The sequence below is a fragment of the Mesoplodon mirus genome (assembly GCF_964341445.2).
Source record: "Mesoplodon mirus genome assembly, chromosome: 15".
Lineage (NCBI taxonomy): Eukaryota > Metazoa > Chordata > Mammalia > Artiodactyla > Ziphiidae > Mesoplodon > Mesoplodon mirus.
This window is the reverse complement of record NC_138991.1, coordinates 85,303,978-85,320,260: the sequence shown is the minus strand read 5'-3', so window position 1 is coordinate 85,320,260 and position 16,283 is coordinate 85,303,978. Positions and strand designations below refer to the sequence as shown.

Genomic DNA, 16,283 nt, shown 5'->3' with positions numbered 1-16,283 from the left:
TATTTTAAATGGCAAAATTTTATTTGTTCTGAAGTTATCCCCTTCACTCATTGGCGCTCCTCTGCTCTGTGAAGCCCTGTTTCCGGAGTGGTGTCAGGTACAGTCTGTACCCCAAGTTCTGGTTCCCTCTTTACACCTGCCCTGATGGATCCTAAAAGAAACCACACGCTCTCCTCTGAGCTGCCACCAGAGTTGTTTATAAAAGGTGAATCTTACCAGGCCTCTCACCTTCTTAACTTCCATCTGCTTCCTCGGGGTATTGTTCACGTGGCAGACAAGTGCTTTCACGATCTAAACTACCTATGCGCCAGTACCTCTTGCTCCTCTCCCTCTCCTGGGGCTCCGCAAACCCCCTGCCCTTCCTGCATCTGTTTCACTTACTTTCTCTTAGTTACAGACGGTTCCAGAATTTCCATGCTTCCACTTACAGTGTTTTGACTTTACAGTGGTGCAAAAGCAATTCATATTCAGTAGAAACCGTACTTCAAATTTGGAATTTTGATCTTCTCCCATGCTGCCGATATGCGGTAGGTAGGATCCTTTCTCGTGATGCTGGGCTGCAGCGGCGAGCTGCAGCTCCCAGTCAACCACGCAATCACAAGGGTAAAAAACCATCCACGTACAGCCATTCTGTACCCAGACAACCATCCTGTTTTTCACTTTCAGTACAGTATTCCATCAATTACATGACATATTCAACACTTTATTATAAAATAGGCTTTGAGGTAGATGATTTTGCCCAACTGTAGGCTAATGGAATTGTTCTGAGCAAGTTTTAGGTAGGTTACGCTAAGCTATGATGTTGGGTGGGTTAGGGGCATTAAATGCATTTTGGACTTACAAACGGGATGAAACCCCATTCCAAGCGGAGGAAGATCTGTCTACTTCGCGGCTGGCGCTTTGCTTCGCTTGCCCGCGCAGACACGTGGTCCTTTGGCCGGCGAGGCCACGCCCCTTCATACATAGCCACGCCCCTTCCGCCGAAAAGCCCTGCCTTCCGGGCGCAAAGCCTGCCGGATCCTCGAGCGCGTATTTGTGAGCGTCCCGGTCGGGGTGGGTGATGGGTCAGGTGGACGCGTTCGGCGGTGGCCTGTCCTTCTCAGCCTGAGCTCGTTCCCCGAGCCTGGGCCCTCTGGGCTCTCAGAGTCGCCTCTAGGGCGATTTCACGGTTCCCCACGCCCGCCGTCCCCGTCTTCGCCCCCTCCAAGCCCGGCGGGTCGCACTGTACGGGGCGGGGCCTGCAGCGGTGACGGACGCGAAGCGGGTGAGGCGCGCGCCAGGGAAGGGGTCGCGGTCGCTGTGGCAGGCCCCGCGGGGTCGGGGTTCGGGGCCCGGTTCCAGGGCCGGATAGCAGCCTGGGGGCCGCGTGCGTGGCCCGGGCTGGGCCCCGGCACCACCGCGGCCGCCGGCCTGGCGTCCTCAGCGGGATCCACAGGGAGGGCACCTTGCGCAAGGACTTAGCCTGGCCAGGAATGGACAGACAGGCGCCCCAGCCCAGGCAGGCCTGCTCCTGACCCGGCAGACAGAGTCACTGGCCACCCCACCCCCCTGCAAGAGCCCACCCTGAGCACAGGACCGACGGGCTCCCTGGACCCTTCCCAGGCCGGACACGCAGGTCCAGTTGCCGCCCCGGGAGGAACCGGCAGTGGGCAGGGCGCCTTCCCCCCCGCACACTGCTGCTGCAGGGTTTTTACACTGACCCTGGGAGGGACAGACACACACCTCCAGTCTGGACTGAGCCGCTCTGCCTGCTACACGTGGCCGGCCCCAGAGCGTGCACACGCCCCTCGCTCTGGCCCGCCTGCAGCCTCGGTCAGCTTCATGCTCCCTTCGTTCTCCCTTCCCACCAGAGTCCCAGGTTGGCCGACTTTGAGCTGCTTAGGCCTCATGCTGTACTTTAGATTCCCTTCCACGTTCACCGCTAGAATTGAGGGCTCTGCTTGCTCTTGACAACCTCCGGTCCCACCTGAGCTGAGGCTTTACATCCATCCCGGCAACTTGGAGTTTCCGTCTGAAGATTGTGGTCAGCTGGCCTGAGGTGAAAGTTCTGGGGCCTGGGCAGGTATGGGGACTGCCTGTGGCTAGGGCAGGTGGGGTCTGGCCCTGACATTGCCTTTGCAGGAACCCCAGCCTCGTCATGGACCCAGAGTGCTCCCGGCTCCTCCCTGCTCTCTGTGCCGTCTTGGCAGACCCCAGGCAGCCTGTGGCAGATGACACTTGTTTGGAGAAGCTGCTGGACTGGTTTACAACAATAACCGAAGCAGGTAAGGGTGAGGGTGCTGCTGTTGACATTCCCCAGAGGTCAGAGGGTGCCGGGCTCCCCTGTCCTCGGGAAGGACTGTCTATCCGGTGTCCTTCCTTCATATCTTAAAGATTCCCTCTGGCTTTGGGGACACGGCAAGCTGAACCTAAGGGGATGATCAGGAGAGCTTGAGCTGCAGACCTCCTGTTATTCAGGCCACGCTAGGTGGCTGCCGAGGCCACGGGACAAACTTATCTTGTTTGCATTGCATTTTTTTTGTTTTAAGAAATCGGTTTTTTTTTCTGATTATGTAAGCAATACATATTCTTTAAATAAAACTTGAACAGCATAGAGGAGTAAAGAGGAAGATTAAACCACTCCAAACATTTTTTTCCTTCCAGCCTTTTTTCTTAACACATCATAATTCTGTACTTTTCTTATAAAAATGAGGTCACACCGTAAATACAACATATCTTGCTTTTTCTCTCTTACTGTCCTAGTGGGTGTTTTCCCCACTGACACGTTGATTTTATTGACTATGTCAGTTTGCTCTGTGAATGGACGTTAATTTTACAATTAGTCCACTGTTGTTAGATGTCTGTGTTTCTAATGTGTCATTATTATAAATAACGGCATAATGGCTTCTTTTGTACGTAAATCTGCTCGTGTAAATGTTTGACTGATAATTGTTTTAGTGTGGATTAAGTGTCATAAATTTCTGCTATTTGTTTCTTTGGTTTACCCTGTTCTTTTACCCTCTTTTTTTTTTTTTTTTGCGGTACGCAGGCCTCTCACTATTGTGGCCTCTTCCATTGTGGAGCACAGGCTCCGGACATGCAGGCTCAGCGGCCACGGCTCATGGGCCCAGCTGCTCCACGGCACATGGGATCTTCCCGGACCGGGGCACGAACCCGTTTCCCCTGCATTGGCAGGCGGACTCTCAACCACTGTGCCACCAGGGAAGCCCTTTACCCTCTTTTGAGTTGAATATCTAGGTCTGTTTTGTTTTCTCATAGATGCATTTAAGGCTACACATGTTTCTGTGAAGGAATCACTTTAGCTGCACCCTGCAAGTCTTACTATGCGGTGCTTTTGTTGTGATTTACTTCCAAATATTTCATACTTTTCATTATAATATCTCTTCATCCACAAATTATCAATATTTAAAAGGGTATCTTTAGATTCATGACATGGGTTTTTTTTTCAGTCTTTTTATTACTGATTTCTAATTTATTTCATTGGAGTTAGAAAGTATTTGTATGTTGATTCTTTTATATCTGTTGAGGCTTTTATCGTGGCGTAGTACACAGACCATTTTTGCACATATTCTATAGATTTCTCTATAGGATATTATTTTTTGGTATTTATGGAGTCCTCAATTGTGGCCTAGTAGTTAAATTTAAAAAAAATTTTTTAAAAATCTTTTTAATTGAAGTATAGCTGATTTACAGTGTTGTGTTAGTTTCTGGTGTACAGCAAAGCGATTTGTTTTTTTTTTTTGTATATATATACACACACACTTTTTCATAGTCTTTTCCATTATAGTTTATTACAAGGTATTGACTCTAGCTCCCTGTGCTATACAGTAGAACCTTATTGTTTATTTTATATATAGTAGTTTGTACTAATCCCAAACTCCTAATTTATACCCCCCTTTCCCCTTTAGTAACCATAAGTTTGTTTTCTATGTCTGTAAGTCTGTTTCTGTTTTGTAAATAAGTTAATTTGTATCATTTTTTTTTAGATTCCACATATAAGTGATATCATATGATATCTGTCTTTCTCTGTCTGACTTACTTCACTTAGTATGATAACCTCTAGGTTCATGCATGTTGCTGCAAATGGCATTATTTCATTCTTTTTTATGGCTGGGTGATAGTCCATTCTACACACACACACACACACACACACACACACACATCTTTATCCATATCTGTCGCTGGACACTTAGGTTGCTTCCATGTCTTGGCTGTTGTGAATAGTGCTGCGATGAATTTTGGGGTGCACGTGTCTTTTCGAATTATGGTTTTCTCCAGATATATGCCCAGGAATGGGATTGCTGGATTATATGGTAACTCTATTAAATATTATTTTTAAATAGCTTTATTTGAGATACAGTTTACATACCATGAAATTGATCTATTTAAAGTGTGTAATTCAGTGGTTTTTAGTAAATTCACACAGTTTTGCCACCATCCAAAGTTAATTTTGCAACATTTTCATCCCCTTAGAAGAAACCTGGTATCCATTAGCAGTTAACCTCTATTCCCTCCTCCCCCAGCCTGTATGTATTTTCCTCAGTGTTGTACATGATGAAAAGAATATAGTCTCCATACTTGTCCTTTAAAGTTTACATTGTTAAAACCTGTGATGTTCTTGCTAATTTGTTTGCTTAATTGTTTTTGAGAGATATGTGAAAATCTTAAACTAAGATGGTGGATTCAACAATTTCTCTTTGAAATTCTGTCTTTTTTCCCCCTTTGTATATTTTGAAGTTAGGTTAGGTATGTACAGTCTTAGACTGTTATATCTTCCAGGATTTGGCTGTTTGAGCAATGAGTTTCTTTCTAAACCTCTGACAGAGCTTTTTGCTTTAAAGTCAGTTTTGTTTGATATTACTCTTGCTGCAGCAGCTTTTTAAAAATTAGGATTTGCCAACTGTATCTTTTCAGCCTTTACAAATGTGGCCTTCTGTGTTGTCACGCTTCATTGTTTCTTACAGTGTGATGCTAGCCTTTGGTTCTTGATCTAGTCTGCACAGCTCTTTATTCTAATGGACAGTTTAGTTTGTTGAGTTTACTGTTACATTTGAACCTGTTTTTACTATATTCTTTTGCATTTAAAACATTTTTTCCATGCCTGTCGTTGTGCCTTTTGCCTCCTTTTCTGCACCGCCCCCCCCATTGGATTAATAAAGCTTTTGTTTTTTCAGTCTTTCTGGTTTTGAAGTGAAGTTTTGAAGCATTCCACTTACGTTTTTAGGGGTTACTCTTACATGCAAACTGGATTTTAAAAGTTGAAAGTCAGTTAGAAGTTCTGTCTTCTGCGCCAACCACACACGGAGCCTCGGGCACTTTCACTCCAGCTCAGTCCAGTCTTCCGTGGTTTGTTGTCTGGTATTTTGATTCTGTTTTGTTTTAAACTCCTTCAAAAGTTACTTAATGTTTAAAGTCAGTGCTTTTTGAGGTTTGCCCACACGTTTTTGGTTTCTTTGATTCCTGCTTCTCTCTCCTTCAGCCTGTTTTTTCCTCCTTACTGTGCCATTCATTGTCCTTTCACGAGGGCCTCGCAGTGGAAGCCCCCCAAGTGCTGCCCCAGATTTCCTTCCCCTTCCCCTCCCCCACCCTATCCGTGCTTTGGAATGACAGAGCAGTTACGTATAGACGTTTTAGATGCCACGTCTGGAAAAGAATGCCTGTTCCATTGTGCTTCTTGCTTTCGTATTCTCAGTTTAAGAGAAAAGTACCCATTGGAGAGGTGAAAATTGTCTTCTGCTTTAAGTTGCATTTCTTTTTCATAATCAGCAAGGCAGGACATCTTTTGTGGTTTGCTGGCCATTTGTATATTCTGTCCAGGTCCCTTGCCTGTGGTTAAGGTATTGGCTTTCTATATTGTCTCCCCTCATTGAATTAAAGTTATGGATCCTTTGTGGCGGTTGTTGCAACTATTTCCTCCCGGTTGGGCTGCTAAGTCTAATAGCCTGAGAGAAAGGGAGTCTGGGGGTTGCCAGAAGAATGGTCCCTTAGGGAGGCATGCACTGTGCCCCTGGTAACATGCTTCCCGGCTGGGCCTGTCTCCAGGGTCCAGTCTCTTGTTACTACAGGAAAATCCCTGCCTGGTAGAGCTGCTGTTCCACGTGGTGAAATCCCAGGACCTAAGTTCCAGAATCCTCTCCTTCTCACTCCGCCTCGCAGGGATATTTGCAGCCCAGGAAAACTGCTTCCAGTATCTTCAGGTGAGCCTGGGTCCTCCCACCTGAGTGACCCACCTTCTCCTGCAGGTACACAAAGCAGTGGTGGCTGCCATGACCCCTACGTCTCCGAAGCTTGTTTTGCCCCCGTATCTTGACGTGTGCCGCAAGGTTTTTATTCCTGAGTAGAATTCTCCTTTGAAACACTCACCAGGAGTGATGTTGGGGTGAATGGTGAACATTTTAGAATACGGCAGAGCTGGGGCCGGCTCTCTGCTCCGACGCTGCCCTTCCTGGGGGTCCCTCAGTTCAGCAGTGCAGGCTCCGGGGGCCTAGCCCACCCCAGCTCGCCGTGGGACAGGCTTCCCAGGATGGTCCACACTGAAGCGTGTTTTAGGAAGTGACTTCATGTATGATAATCCACCCATACCTCTGGTGCTTCGCGGTTGGTAAAACACCTCAGTTTACAAAATCACATTCATGTTATCCTGGGCGCCCTGGCCAGTAAGCAGGTCAGGAGTCTTCATCTTTTTCGTGGATTAGGAGACAGTGAGGGCTCAATATAAGAATCCCACAGAACTGGCAGAGCTCACACTAGACCCTGAAGAGTCGCACTGTTCGAATGCTCTGTTACACCATCTGCTTCTCTGAAAGTAAATCTTCAGTCCCAGTCCCACGGCCTTCCCCAACTTCACTGATTTCCTGAGTACTTCCCAGTTCCCATCTCTACTTCTCCACGGCCGCCTCTTCCTTCCCAAGGTTGACCATGGCTTTAGAGGCTTAGAAGGCCACTGACTTCAGTCTGGTGGTTAGCCCCCTGTACATGGGGACGAGGGACACGGGCACGTTCGGGCTCTGAGTCGCAGTGGAAGGTTGCTCTCTGTCCTGGGCCCGTTGCACTGGCTTGGGCTCCCGTTCCCTTTTCACCTGGCCCTTCATAGACTCCCAGGGGGTCTGGCAGCCCTAAGGCCCTTCAGCAGCCAGATGCTCATCAGTAGATGGTGTCTGGGCAGGGGACATGTGGACAAACTACTTGAGGCAGGGGCCTGAGCCTTTTTACCTTCCCATTGGCTACGAGCTTCCCCCAGGGAGAGGCTGTAGCTCTGAGGGCGCATTTCGGTGACGCGAGATCCCACAGAGGGCCTGCCCTGTGAGCTGCCGCCTCCAGCAACACCCCTCAAGGCCTCGAGGCCACTGCAGAGTTAGAGTCATCCCTTGAGTGACTGGAAGCGTGTCTCCGAGGCCCTGTGGTCCCTTACCCTGGAGTCTGAGGTGACTTGAGGGTGGGGACCAGCATTTTATTGTCAAGATAGACAAGGCTCAGAGCTAGTAGCTTCACCAGTGAGGGGCTCCGTTGGTAAGAGGCAGCCCCCGAGTTTCCCACCCATTATGTTGGCACCGTGTAGTGAACAAGAATCTTGTGCACGTGGCAGCAGATCAGGACAGTGCGTTATTGTCCCGTGGCCGTCCACGAGCAGGTGGGGACTGAGCGGGGAGCTAGCCACTGCCTGCGGACAGGGTGGTTGGTCAGCTTCGTAGGGGCAGTGGTCTTGCAGCTGGGTTGTAAGGGGTTTGAGCAGGTGTATTGCAGCGGGGCTAGGCCTGACTCACGGGGCATGCTGGGTGATCCAGGGTAGGGGACACCTGGAGGAGGGCAGCTGTCCTGGAGGACCCCGAGTGCCAAGCACAAGAGCCCAGTAGGCTGTGGAGACCTTTGGGGGTCCTTGAGCGCAGTATGTCGTCGTCAAGAGGGGGACCTTTGGCGTTGCAGTTGGTGGGCTATTTGGGGGAAGGGTTTCTGAAGTGAACTGTGACAGGGTTGATGCGCCTTTATGTAGAACCCAGTTCTCCCTTCCGAAGTTCTCTCCCCTGGAAGGCAGAGTTCGCAGTGCTGTGGCCGCCATCGGCTGGCTCTGATGGCCACCTGCCACCTCTCACGGGCTCTTTGTGTCGGCAGCTCACGAGAAATTCCCCCAAAGAAGTACCTCGACCAGCTGTGAACGATAGAAAAGCCATCTCTGATGTGTGGTTCCCTGGGAACTTGCTCAGGTCACCACTTCCTTCTCTGCTTTCCAGCAGGGGGAGCTGCTGCCCATGCTCTTTGGGGAGGTGGGCCCCCTGGGAGGAGCGGCCTGGACGGCCCCCACTGTGCGCAGCGGCTGGATTCAGGGCCTGCACACCCTGGCACAGCATCCTAGTGCCCTGCGCTTCCTTGCCGCCTGTGGTGAGTGCCCCCGTCTGCCCTGCCTTCTGCCTCTGCCCTGGCCGTGCCTGATGCTGTGCGACTCCTGGGAAATCACTGCACCTTGCCGGCTCTCTTCCTCTGAACGTGAAAGTGGCTGTGGTATCGCAGGGCTGTTGTGAGGAACATTCGGGGTACCCAAGGGTTGGAGGCCCCTCAAGGGTGTACAGTGTCCTGTGGCTTGTAGGTGAGACCCAGCGGTTGGGGTGGCTTGGAAACTGATGAGAAGAATCCCAAGTGGCCACAGGGTTCTAAAGCCCCTCGCCCTGTGAACCCTCCACTCTGATTCCTTTGCCTCTGGGTAGCGGGGAGGCTGGCCTCTGACAGTGCCTCCGCATTGGGTGGTTTCTGAGTTCTGCCCGTGAGGGTCTGAAGTCCAGTGGTTGAAGCTGCTCAGCGGTTTCAGTGTCTCTGCTGTCACCATGGACTCTGTCCAGTTGAACCCTGTTTCTCTCCCCACCCGTTGTCCCTCCCCCCACCAGGTGCTGTTGACACCATCTTCTCCCTGCAGGGAGATCCCAGCCTGTTTGTGGCCTCGGCAGCTGGGCAGCTCCTGGTGCACATCCTGGACTTGGCAATGCGAGGCCCAGCCGAGGGTCGCTGTAGTCCGCAGGCTTGTGACTGGCCAGCATGTGCCCAGAAGATTGTGGGTCACATCGAAGACTCCCTGTGCTCCACAGCCACCCCGCAGGTCACACAGGCCCTGAGTGTCCTGACCACCGTGTTTGGGCACTGCCACGGCCTTTGGACGCAAGGCCTTTGGGTGCGGCTGAGCCCCCTTGTGGCCCGCCTACTCGAGAAAGACCCTGTCCCAGCCTCACACTCGCTCGTGGATCTCCTTCTCAGCGTGGCCCGGTCAGGCCCTCGGGGTGCAGCTGGTGGGGTGGGCAGGAGGGGGGGCTCGTTTTCTTTGGGAAGTCTTGGGGCAGCCATCACACCTGGGCCACATCTCCCTGGCTGCCCGAGAACGCTGCTTCGAGTAGAGGGGACACCAGAGGGGGTCTGAAAACCCGCACACCTGGGAAGGGCCTTCCGTCTCAGCCGGCACACCCAGCCCAGGCCACGGCGGCCCCCCGGGCACGGTGTGGGCTGGACGGGGGAATGACGTTCTCTTCCTGGGCTCCTCCTCTGCAGTTCTGCGCCGAGCTCTGACCATGGCCTGTGGGAGACTTTGGCCCAGACTCTGAGCCGCTTGAGTCCCACACATGCAGGGCCTCTGGCTTTGGGGATCCTGAAACTGCAGGACTGGTAAGGATTGGGGTTCATGTTGTGTGAGGCGGGCCCAGAGGTCAGGGAACTTCAGGGGAGCTCCTGGAACCAGAGATCAGTCAGAGGCAGCTGGCCGGGGCGTGGCTGGGCAGTCCGTGGGTTATCACCAAGGTGTTGGCATAGGCTCCGGCTTCTACATTTTTTAGTGGTGGAATAGGTTTTTCACAGGCTCCCCAAAGATAAAAGAGACTCTTGGAGCAGCCGTGCTCAGAGCAGGGCTGGATTCATACTCAGGACCTGCTCAGCTGCCTTCTCCACCTCCCCAGTGGCCTCACCGTGTGGATCCTGGGCCGTCCCGTGTGCATGCCACTGCGGGGGGGGGTACTAGGGGCTGTGGGACGGTGGAGGGGGACCCAGTAGACAGGAGTGACAGGACAGATTCCCAGAGGGAGAGAGATGTGCGCCCTACCAGGAAGGGAGTGTGGGGTCCGGAGAGGTGGGAAGGAAGAGAAATCATTCCAGGGTTTCGGGCGGACTAGAGCTGGTCTTGTTGGCCCAGGTCTGGGGTGAAAGTGGGCACAGGGCGCTGGGGACACGATGCAAGCCTGACTCTGGGCTCCAGGGTCTCCGGATGTTCAGAGAGAGGGAGTGGTCCGAAGGGAGAGGGAAGGATTGGGCGGCTGGCTTGGGGGGCGAGCTCTGTCCCAGCTTCTGGGCCCGAGCACATGGGCGAGACCACGTTCCAGAAGTAGGAGAGGATATCTCGGCACTGGGAGTACTAGCAGGAGGTGGGGCATCCCATCCCTCTGGCCCTGAGCAGGCACCGCCCATCGGGGTGGGTGTGGCCAGGCCTTCCCCAGGCTCTTCCTGGGGCCTGGGTGGCGCGCTCGAGCAGCTCCTTGGAGTCCCGTGCCAGTGGTGTGAGTGCTGGTCACAGTGCTTACAGGGAGGCTGTTTCTCAAGGGGGTGTCCAGATCCCGAGCACTGACCCCTTTGGCCCGGACTCGCTGGGGATATTAGGAGGGTAGCCAGCTTGCCTGAGGGTGGGGCAGCCCTCACCGTGTCCTCTGCCCTCAGTCCGCAGGCACTGAGCACCCAGGCCTTCGGCCTCCTCCTCCAGCCCCTGGCCTGTGTCCTGGAAGCTGCTGCTCAATACCCTGGACCCCCAGGTAGGCTGCTTGGGAAGGGTGGGCAGGTGCAGGAAGGCAGGACCCTGGGGTCCTGAGAATGTCCTTGGGGCCAGGGTAGGCTGATGGGCAGCGGGGTACCTGGCTTGCCACCCCACCTAAGAGTGAAGGTGGCTGCGGTGTAGGCTGCCGTCCCAGGTGTGACCGCTGCTCACGTCCCCACCTGGGAGTTCATAGGGCAGCATTGCCCCCTGTGGGCATCAGCTGGAGTGGCCCCCAGAGCAGCTGACCTTGGCAGTTGGTGGTGGTGACCGGGGGCCTGGGCCACGTGGATGGTTCCTGACCCAGAGCAGGCACACAGGCTTGGCACTCGTCCTCCCAGAAGGTCAGGTCTGTGATGGCAGAGTGAGTTTCCTCGCTGCAACTCGTCTTGCTTCAACCGCACGATGGGGTGAGGATTAGAGAAGGGGGCCCAGCTGTGCCTCGGAGCCCCACGTCGAGTGTAGAGATGGGCCTCTGACTGGCGGAAACCGGCCCAGGCATGGGCTGCAGGGAGAGTGGGACTGCTCGAGAGCCCTGCAGCCAGGTTCAGACCTCAGCTCCGGCCGGCTGGACCCTACCCTGGACGAGCCACCTGCTCGGAACCTCCGGGCCTGGTCTCTGGTATGAAGCAGTGGCCAGTGGCAAGGCCTTCAGTGGCCACACAGGAGGTGCCCGCTAACCGGGAGCTGTTTCTGGTCGCCCTCTAGGCTTGCTGGAGGGGGCCGCAGGCGACTCGATGACGGTGGACACGCTTCTCTCCTCCAAGTCGGCCTGTGTGGGTCTCCTGAGCTGCTCTCTGGCCCACCTGGGGCTGCTGCAGCCGCTGGTAGGTACGGCCCGGCCCAGGTCTACACTGGCAGTGGGACTTGTGGCCTGCATTGACCCTCCCTCCTCCCCCAGCCCCAGCGCCCCTCGCCCTGGCCGCAGGCGCCCCTGCTTGAGGCTGTGGTGACAATACTGCGGCTCTGCAGTGGCTCAGCGGCCCCCACCTCCGATGTGGGCGGCCGTCTCTGTGCGATCCTGGTGGGCTGTGGCCGGGTCCAGCGAGCTGCTCTGGATTTCTTGGGGGCGCTGTCTCAGGGGACCGGTAAGTGAGAATGCTTTCTCCTGCACAGCTTGGGTGTTGGGCGAGCCCCACAGCTACTCAGAGATGTCCCAAGACTGCTGTCTTCTGCATGTCTCCTCTGGGGCAGGGGCTGGGATTCAGCTGACCCATGGGTTCTGTCCCCTGTTTTCCTTGGGTTGCCGCACCTGTGGGCTGGGGAGGCCCCAGGCTAGGAGGTGGGGTGCTTCAGCCACATCCACGTCTGCCTCAGGCCCTCAGGAGTTGGTGACGCAGGTGCTTTCCGTCCTCCTGGAGTACCTCGTGAGCCCTGAGTCCAGCTCCACGGTACATGCACGGGGTGCAGAGTGGAGGGAAGGGGCGGGGAGGCAGAGGCCGGGCACCCCTGCAGGCCTTTCGGGGGCCAGAATTGCCTCTTTTTTTTTTTTTTTTTTAATAATTAATTTTAAAATTTTGGCTGTTGCTGCACGCGGGCTTTCTCTAGTTGTGGCGAGCAGGGGCTACTCTTCGTTGCGGTGTGCGGGCTTCTCATTGCAGTGGCTTCTATTGTTGCGGAGCATATGGGCTCTAGGTGCAGCGGGCTTCAGCAGTTCTGGCTTGTGGGCTCAGTAGTTGTGGCTCACGGGCTCTAGAGCGCAGGCTCACTAGTTGTGGCACACGGGCTTAGCTGCTCTGCGGCATGTGGGATCTTCCTGGACCAGGGCTCGAACCCGTGCCCCCTGCATTGGCAGGCGGATTCTTAACCACTGCGCCACCAGGGAAGTCCGCAGAATTGCTTCTTAAAGTGAGTTTCAAGGGGCAGGCAGCTGCACAGGGTTCGGCCCAGGGCCTGGCATTGGTGGAGATTGAGTGAGTGGTCACTGGGCCGTGGAAAGCAGGGAGAGGATGCAGTCTTACAAGGAATTCTCCATGAGAGATGTAAACTAGAACCAGGTGGGCCTTAACGCTTGGAGTCCCAGCTCTCATTGAGGTTTCCTGCAAATCTCCCTGTTTTTGTAGCCCCAGGGTTGAGTCATGCTCTGGGGGTGCAGGATTAGCATGTGTACTGAGCAGGCAGTGGGGAGACTGGATGATAAGCCTGGCAGATTCCGGGGCTTTCAGGAAAAGGTGCCGTGGGTAGTTCCTCCTGTTTTGGTGCAGAAGTTTCATTTCCCCGGTAGCGGGGCTTCCTGACAAGAGCCGCCCCCTTCTCTTCTCTCTCTCTAGTCTTGGATGCCAGTCTGCCGCTTCCAGAGGCTTCTGCCTCATAAAAATGAAGTCCAGTGTTCCCTCTCCCCATGTACCCCGTCCCCATCTTACACCCCAGGGTGGGGGCGGGGGCAGGGGCACTGGAAGGTGGACGGGGGCAGGTGGGCCAGCTCACCCCTCCTGGCTCTGCAGCCCCACTCTTCCCGCTCCAGGTTCTGAAGAAGGCCTTCCAGGCCACGCTGAGGTGGCTCCTGAGCTCACCCAAGACCCCCGGCTGCTGCGACTTGGACCCCCACACCCAGCTGTTCCTCAGAGGTGATCCCAGCCCCTCCCAGGGGTGAACTGAGGGAGGAGCAGGGATGGAGGCGACTGGGGGCTGGGTGGGAAGGCAGGGTGGACATGGCCCGGGCCCCTCTGAACCGTTCCTCCTGCCCCAGAGCTGCTTCCTGTGCTACAGAAGCGCCTGTGCAGCCCCTGCTGGGAGGTGAGGGACTCAGGCCTCGAGTTCCTGACCCAAATGACCAGACACTGGGGAGGTGAGTGCAGGGTGCGGGGCTGGGGGCTGGGGGTCCCTGTGGGAGGGCTGGCCTGGCCTTGGCACACCGTTGTCCCAGGTAGTTGGGAACTCGGACTACCTAGGCTGCCTTTGGGGAGCGAGGAGAGGCTGTGGACTCAGCTTTTGGTCACAGCTGGTTGTGGCTTCTTGGACCCCCAGGGTGGGCCGGCTTCAGACAAGTGCTACTTGCTTCAGAGGTGCCCGAGCTCACCAAGCAGCTTCTGCGAGACCCTGAGAGTTACGTCCGCGCGAGCGCAGTGACCGCCACAGGGCAGCTGTCTACCTGGGGCCTGTGTGCCAGCCCTGAGTGCCCAGGGGCTCAGCAGGTAGGCAGTGGGTCCTGTGGCCATGGGCCCACCTGGCGGCTGTCCTCATGCCAGGGTGGAGTGGGTCTGCCGCCTAGGGGTGGCATTCGGGGTCAGGCGTGTCCCCTGAATCTCCGGCTCTGCTTCCTGGAAGCCCTGTCTCTTGGACACGGCCACCCCCATTTGACGGTGGGCAGATGGGGGGCTGAAGGGCACATCGCCTGAAGGAAGCCGAGCGTGGCAGGGGGTCCTCATGGGGGTTCTCCCTGCTGCATCCCGAGCCCGTCAGCAGGAACTCGACTCCCTGGCCCCTCCGCCCTCTTCCCACTCTGTCCTCCAGAAGAGCCAGCTCGCGGAGCTTCTACACGTCCTCTCCACAGACTCGGAGGGCTTCCCCCGGAGGGCCGTCATGCAGGTCTTCACTGAGTGGCTGAGGGATGACCATGGTGACGTAGCTGAAGACGTGGAGTGGTTTGTGGCCAGAGTGCTCCACGCGGCGAGCAGGGACTTGGACTGGGAGGTGAGGGCCCAGGGCCTCGAGTTGGCACTGGTGTTCCTGGAGCAGTTGCTGGGTCAGCGCGGCTCCCACTGTCCCTATGCCGTGGCCCTGCCTGAGACAGCCCCACCTGGCATGCTGGCCCAGGCCCTGCAGCTGCTCTGCCGTGTGCAGCTCTTTGAGTTTGCCTTCCGTGCCTTGTTTGACTGTGACCGAGCTGTGGCCCAGAAGTCCTGTGATCTTCTCCTATTCCTGAGGGCCAAGGCTGCTCCCTGTGGCAGCCCGCAGGAGGCGGGGGACAGTCCCAACGTGGCCTCTGTGGAGGCCACCCTGCAGAGCTGGCAGGCAGGTGAGCAGGGTCAGCCCCTGGGGTACCTGGAGCCCAGGGCCGTCGTAGCTGTGCTGAGGTCTATAGACCTGGAGGGCCTTCGGGACACTCTGGCTGAGAGCAGTGACCATGTGGAGAAGAGCCCCCAGTCCCTCCTGCAGGACGTGCTGGCTGCCGTGGGCGTCCTTGGGGAGAACGAGGCAGACTGCTACTGACCAGCCTAGTGGCAACCTCCCCAGGACCCTGCTGCTGCACCACGTCCCTTCCTTGGGCCCTGCCATCCTGAGGGCTCTAGTCTGGCCTGGCTGCACAAGGGGCCCTCTAGGGAAGCCAGGACCAGGTGAGTCCAGCAAGCGCAAAGAGCCCCACATTTTGATGTATTGCTGAAGAAGTGGCTTATTTTCTACTCAGAATAAATGTGATTTGACGGTGCCACTGGGTGAGCACAGTGTTCTAAGACTGCCCAGGGGTAGGCCCCAGGCCTGGTGGGGGCTTGGAGAAACATTGGGTGGGGGGGGACCCTCTGCACAGTGGCCACGTGCTTCCTTGGCATGGAGGGGTGGTTCCTCTGCTTGGATCCCACCATGCCCCAGGGACACACAAGGTCAGAGAGCAAACAGCTCAGGCTGGAGGGTGTCTGGCCTTGGCCCCTGGCCCCTGACGATAGTGACCCCAGGTCTAACCAAGCCAGGTTTCCAGTCTCTGAACCCCCAGAGTCAGCTTGACCTTGTAGCAGTTCAGAGCTCACCGTTCCAACTCACCAGGCGTGTGGAGTCGCCCGCGGTAACGTCGGGGGGGTTGAGCTCTGGGCTGGTCCTCAGGGGACCAAACATGGTACACCAGTCCGAGCCCTGCCATTTCCCAGCCATGTGACCCTGGGTTGACCTGTTCCCCCATCTGTAAAAGGGGGATTTTACTCTTTGCCTCCCAGAGGTAAATGTCTCAGTGTTCCAAAGCACCCAGCACAGTCAAAGAAGAAATCTCAAGAGAAAAATATTTTTAACTGAATGAAAATGAGATTACAACTTACCAAAATTTGTGGGGTGCAGCAGAAGCAGTGCTCAGAGGGACATTTATAGCATTGAACGCGCATATGAGAAAAGAAGAAACATCTAAAATCGATAAACTAAGCTTCCACCTTAGGAAACTAGAACAAGAGCAAATTCAACCCAAAGTAAGCACAAGAAAAGAAATAATGAAAACTAGAGCAGAAATCAATGAAGTTGAAAACAGGAAATCAGTAGAGGAAATCAAGTAGACCAAAAACTGGTTTTTGAAGAGATCACTAAAGGCAATAGGCCCCTAGCCAGGCTAAGAAAAAAAGAGAAGACACAAATTACTAGTACCAGAAATAAAAGGGGACATCACTGCAGATCCCATGATAATTGAAAGGATAATAAAGGAACACGGAGCAACTCTGTGCCCACAGATTTGATACCCTACGTGAGATGGACCAATTCTTTGAAAGACAGTCTGCCAAACTGATAGAAGAAACAGATGATCTGAGTAGGCCTGTATCTGTTAAAGAAATTGAATCCGTAATTAACAACCTTCCTAAACAGCATGAGGCCCAGA

The 16,283-nt window shown here is 54.7% G+C and overlaps 1 protein-coding gene across 8 annotated transcripts; it reads left to right on the top strand.

Moving 5' to 3' along the window:
• Positions 1–1,016: 1,016 nt before the first annotated feature.
• Positions 1,017–15,137, top strand: BRAT1 (BRCA1 associated ATM activator 1). 8 transcript variants are annotated; one of them, XM_082644429.1, is made up of 15 exons: positions 1,017–1,035; positions 1,851–2,038; positions 2,122–2,264; positions 6,043–6,197; positions 8,229–8,376; positions 8,877–9,249; positions 9,529–9,642; positions 10,681–10,772; positions 11,480–11,598; positions 11,673–11,859; positions 12,089–12,162; positions 13,236–13,338; positions 13,461–13,559; positions 13,739–13,905; positions 14,225–15,137. In XM_082644429.1, exons 3-15 carry the CDS (start codon positions 2,138–2,140, stop codon positions 14,921–14,923), a joined length of 2,457 nt encoding a protein of 818 aa, XP_082500555.1. In that variant the 5' UTR covers positions 1,017–1,035; positions 1,851–2,038; positions 2,122–2,137; the 3' UTR covers positions 14,924–15,137. The 8 variants fall into 8 exon arrangements, with proteins under 8 accessions (XP_082500555.1, XP_082500557.1, XP_082500558.1 ...); XM_082644431.1 differs by lacking the exon at positions 1,017–1,035 and adding an exon at positions 1,042–1,264 and having other exon boundaries at positions 1,902–2,038; XM_082644432.1 differs by lacking the exon at positions 1,017–1,035 and adding an exon at positions 1,042–1,264 and having other exon boundaries at positions 8,232–8,376.
• The last annotated feature ends 1,146 nt before the right edge of the window (positions 15,138–16,283 follow it).

What these genes read in the sequence shown, in the direction of transcription:
- BRAT1 (XM_082644429.1), top strand. Translation starts at nt 2,138, where the DNA reads ATGGACCCAGAGTGCTCCCGGCTCCTCCCTGCTCTCTGTGCCGTCTTG. An exon ending in TCAATACCCTGGACCCCCAG is followed by an intron (nt 10,773 to 11,479) that starts GTAGGCTGCTTG and finishes GTCGCCCTCTAG; the next exon opens with GCTTGCTGGAGGGGGCCGCA. An exon ending in GGCGCTGTCTCAGGGGACCG is followed by an intron (nt 11,860 to 12,088) that starts GTAAGTGAGAAT and finishes CGTCTGCCTCAG; the next exon opens with GCCCTCAGGAGTTGGTGACG.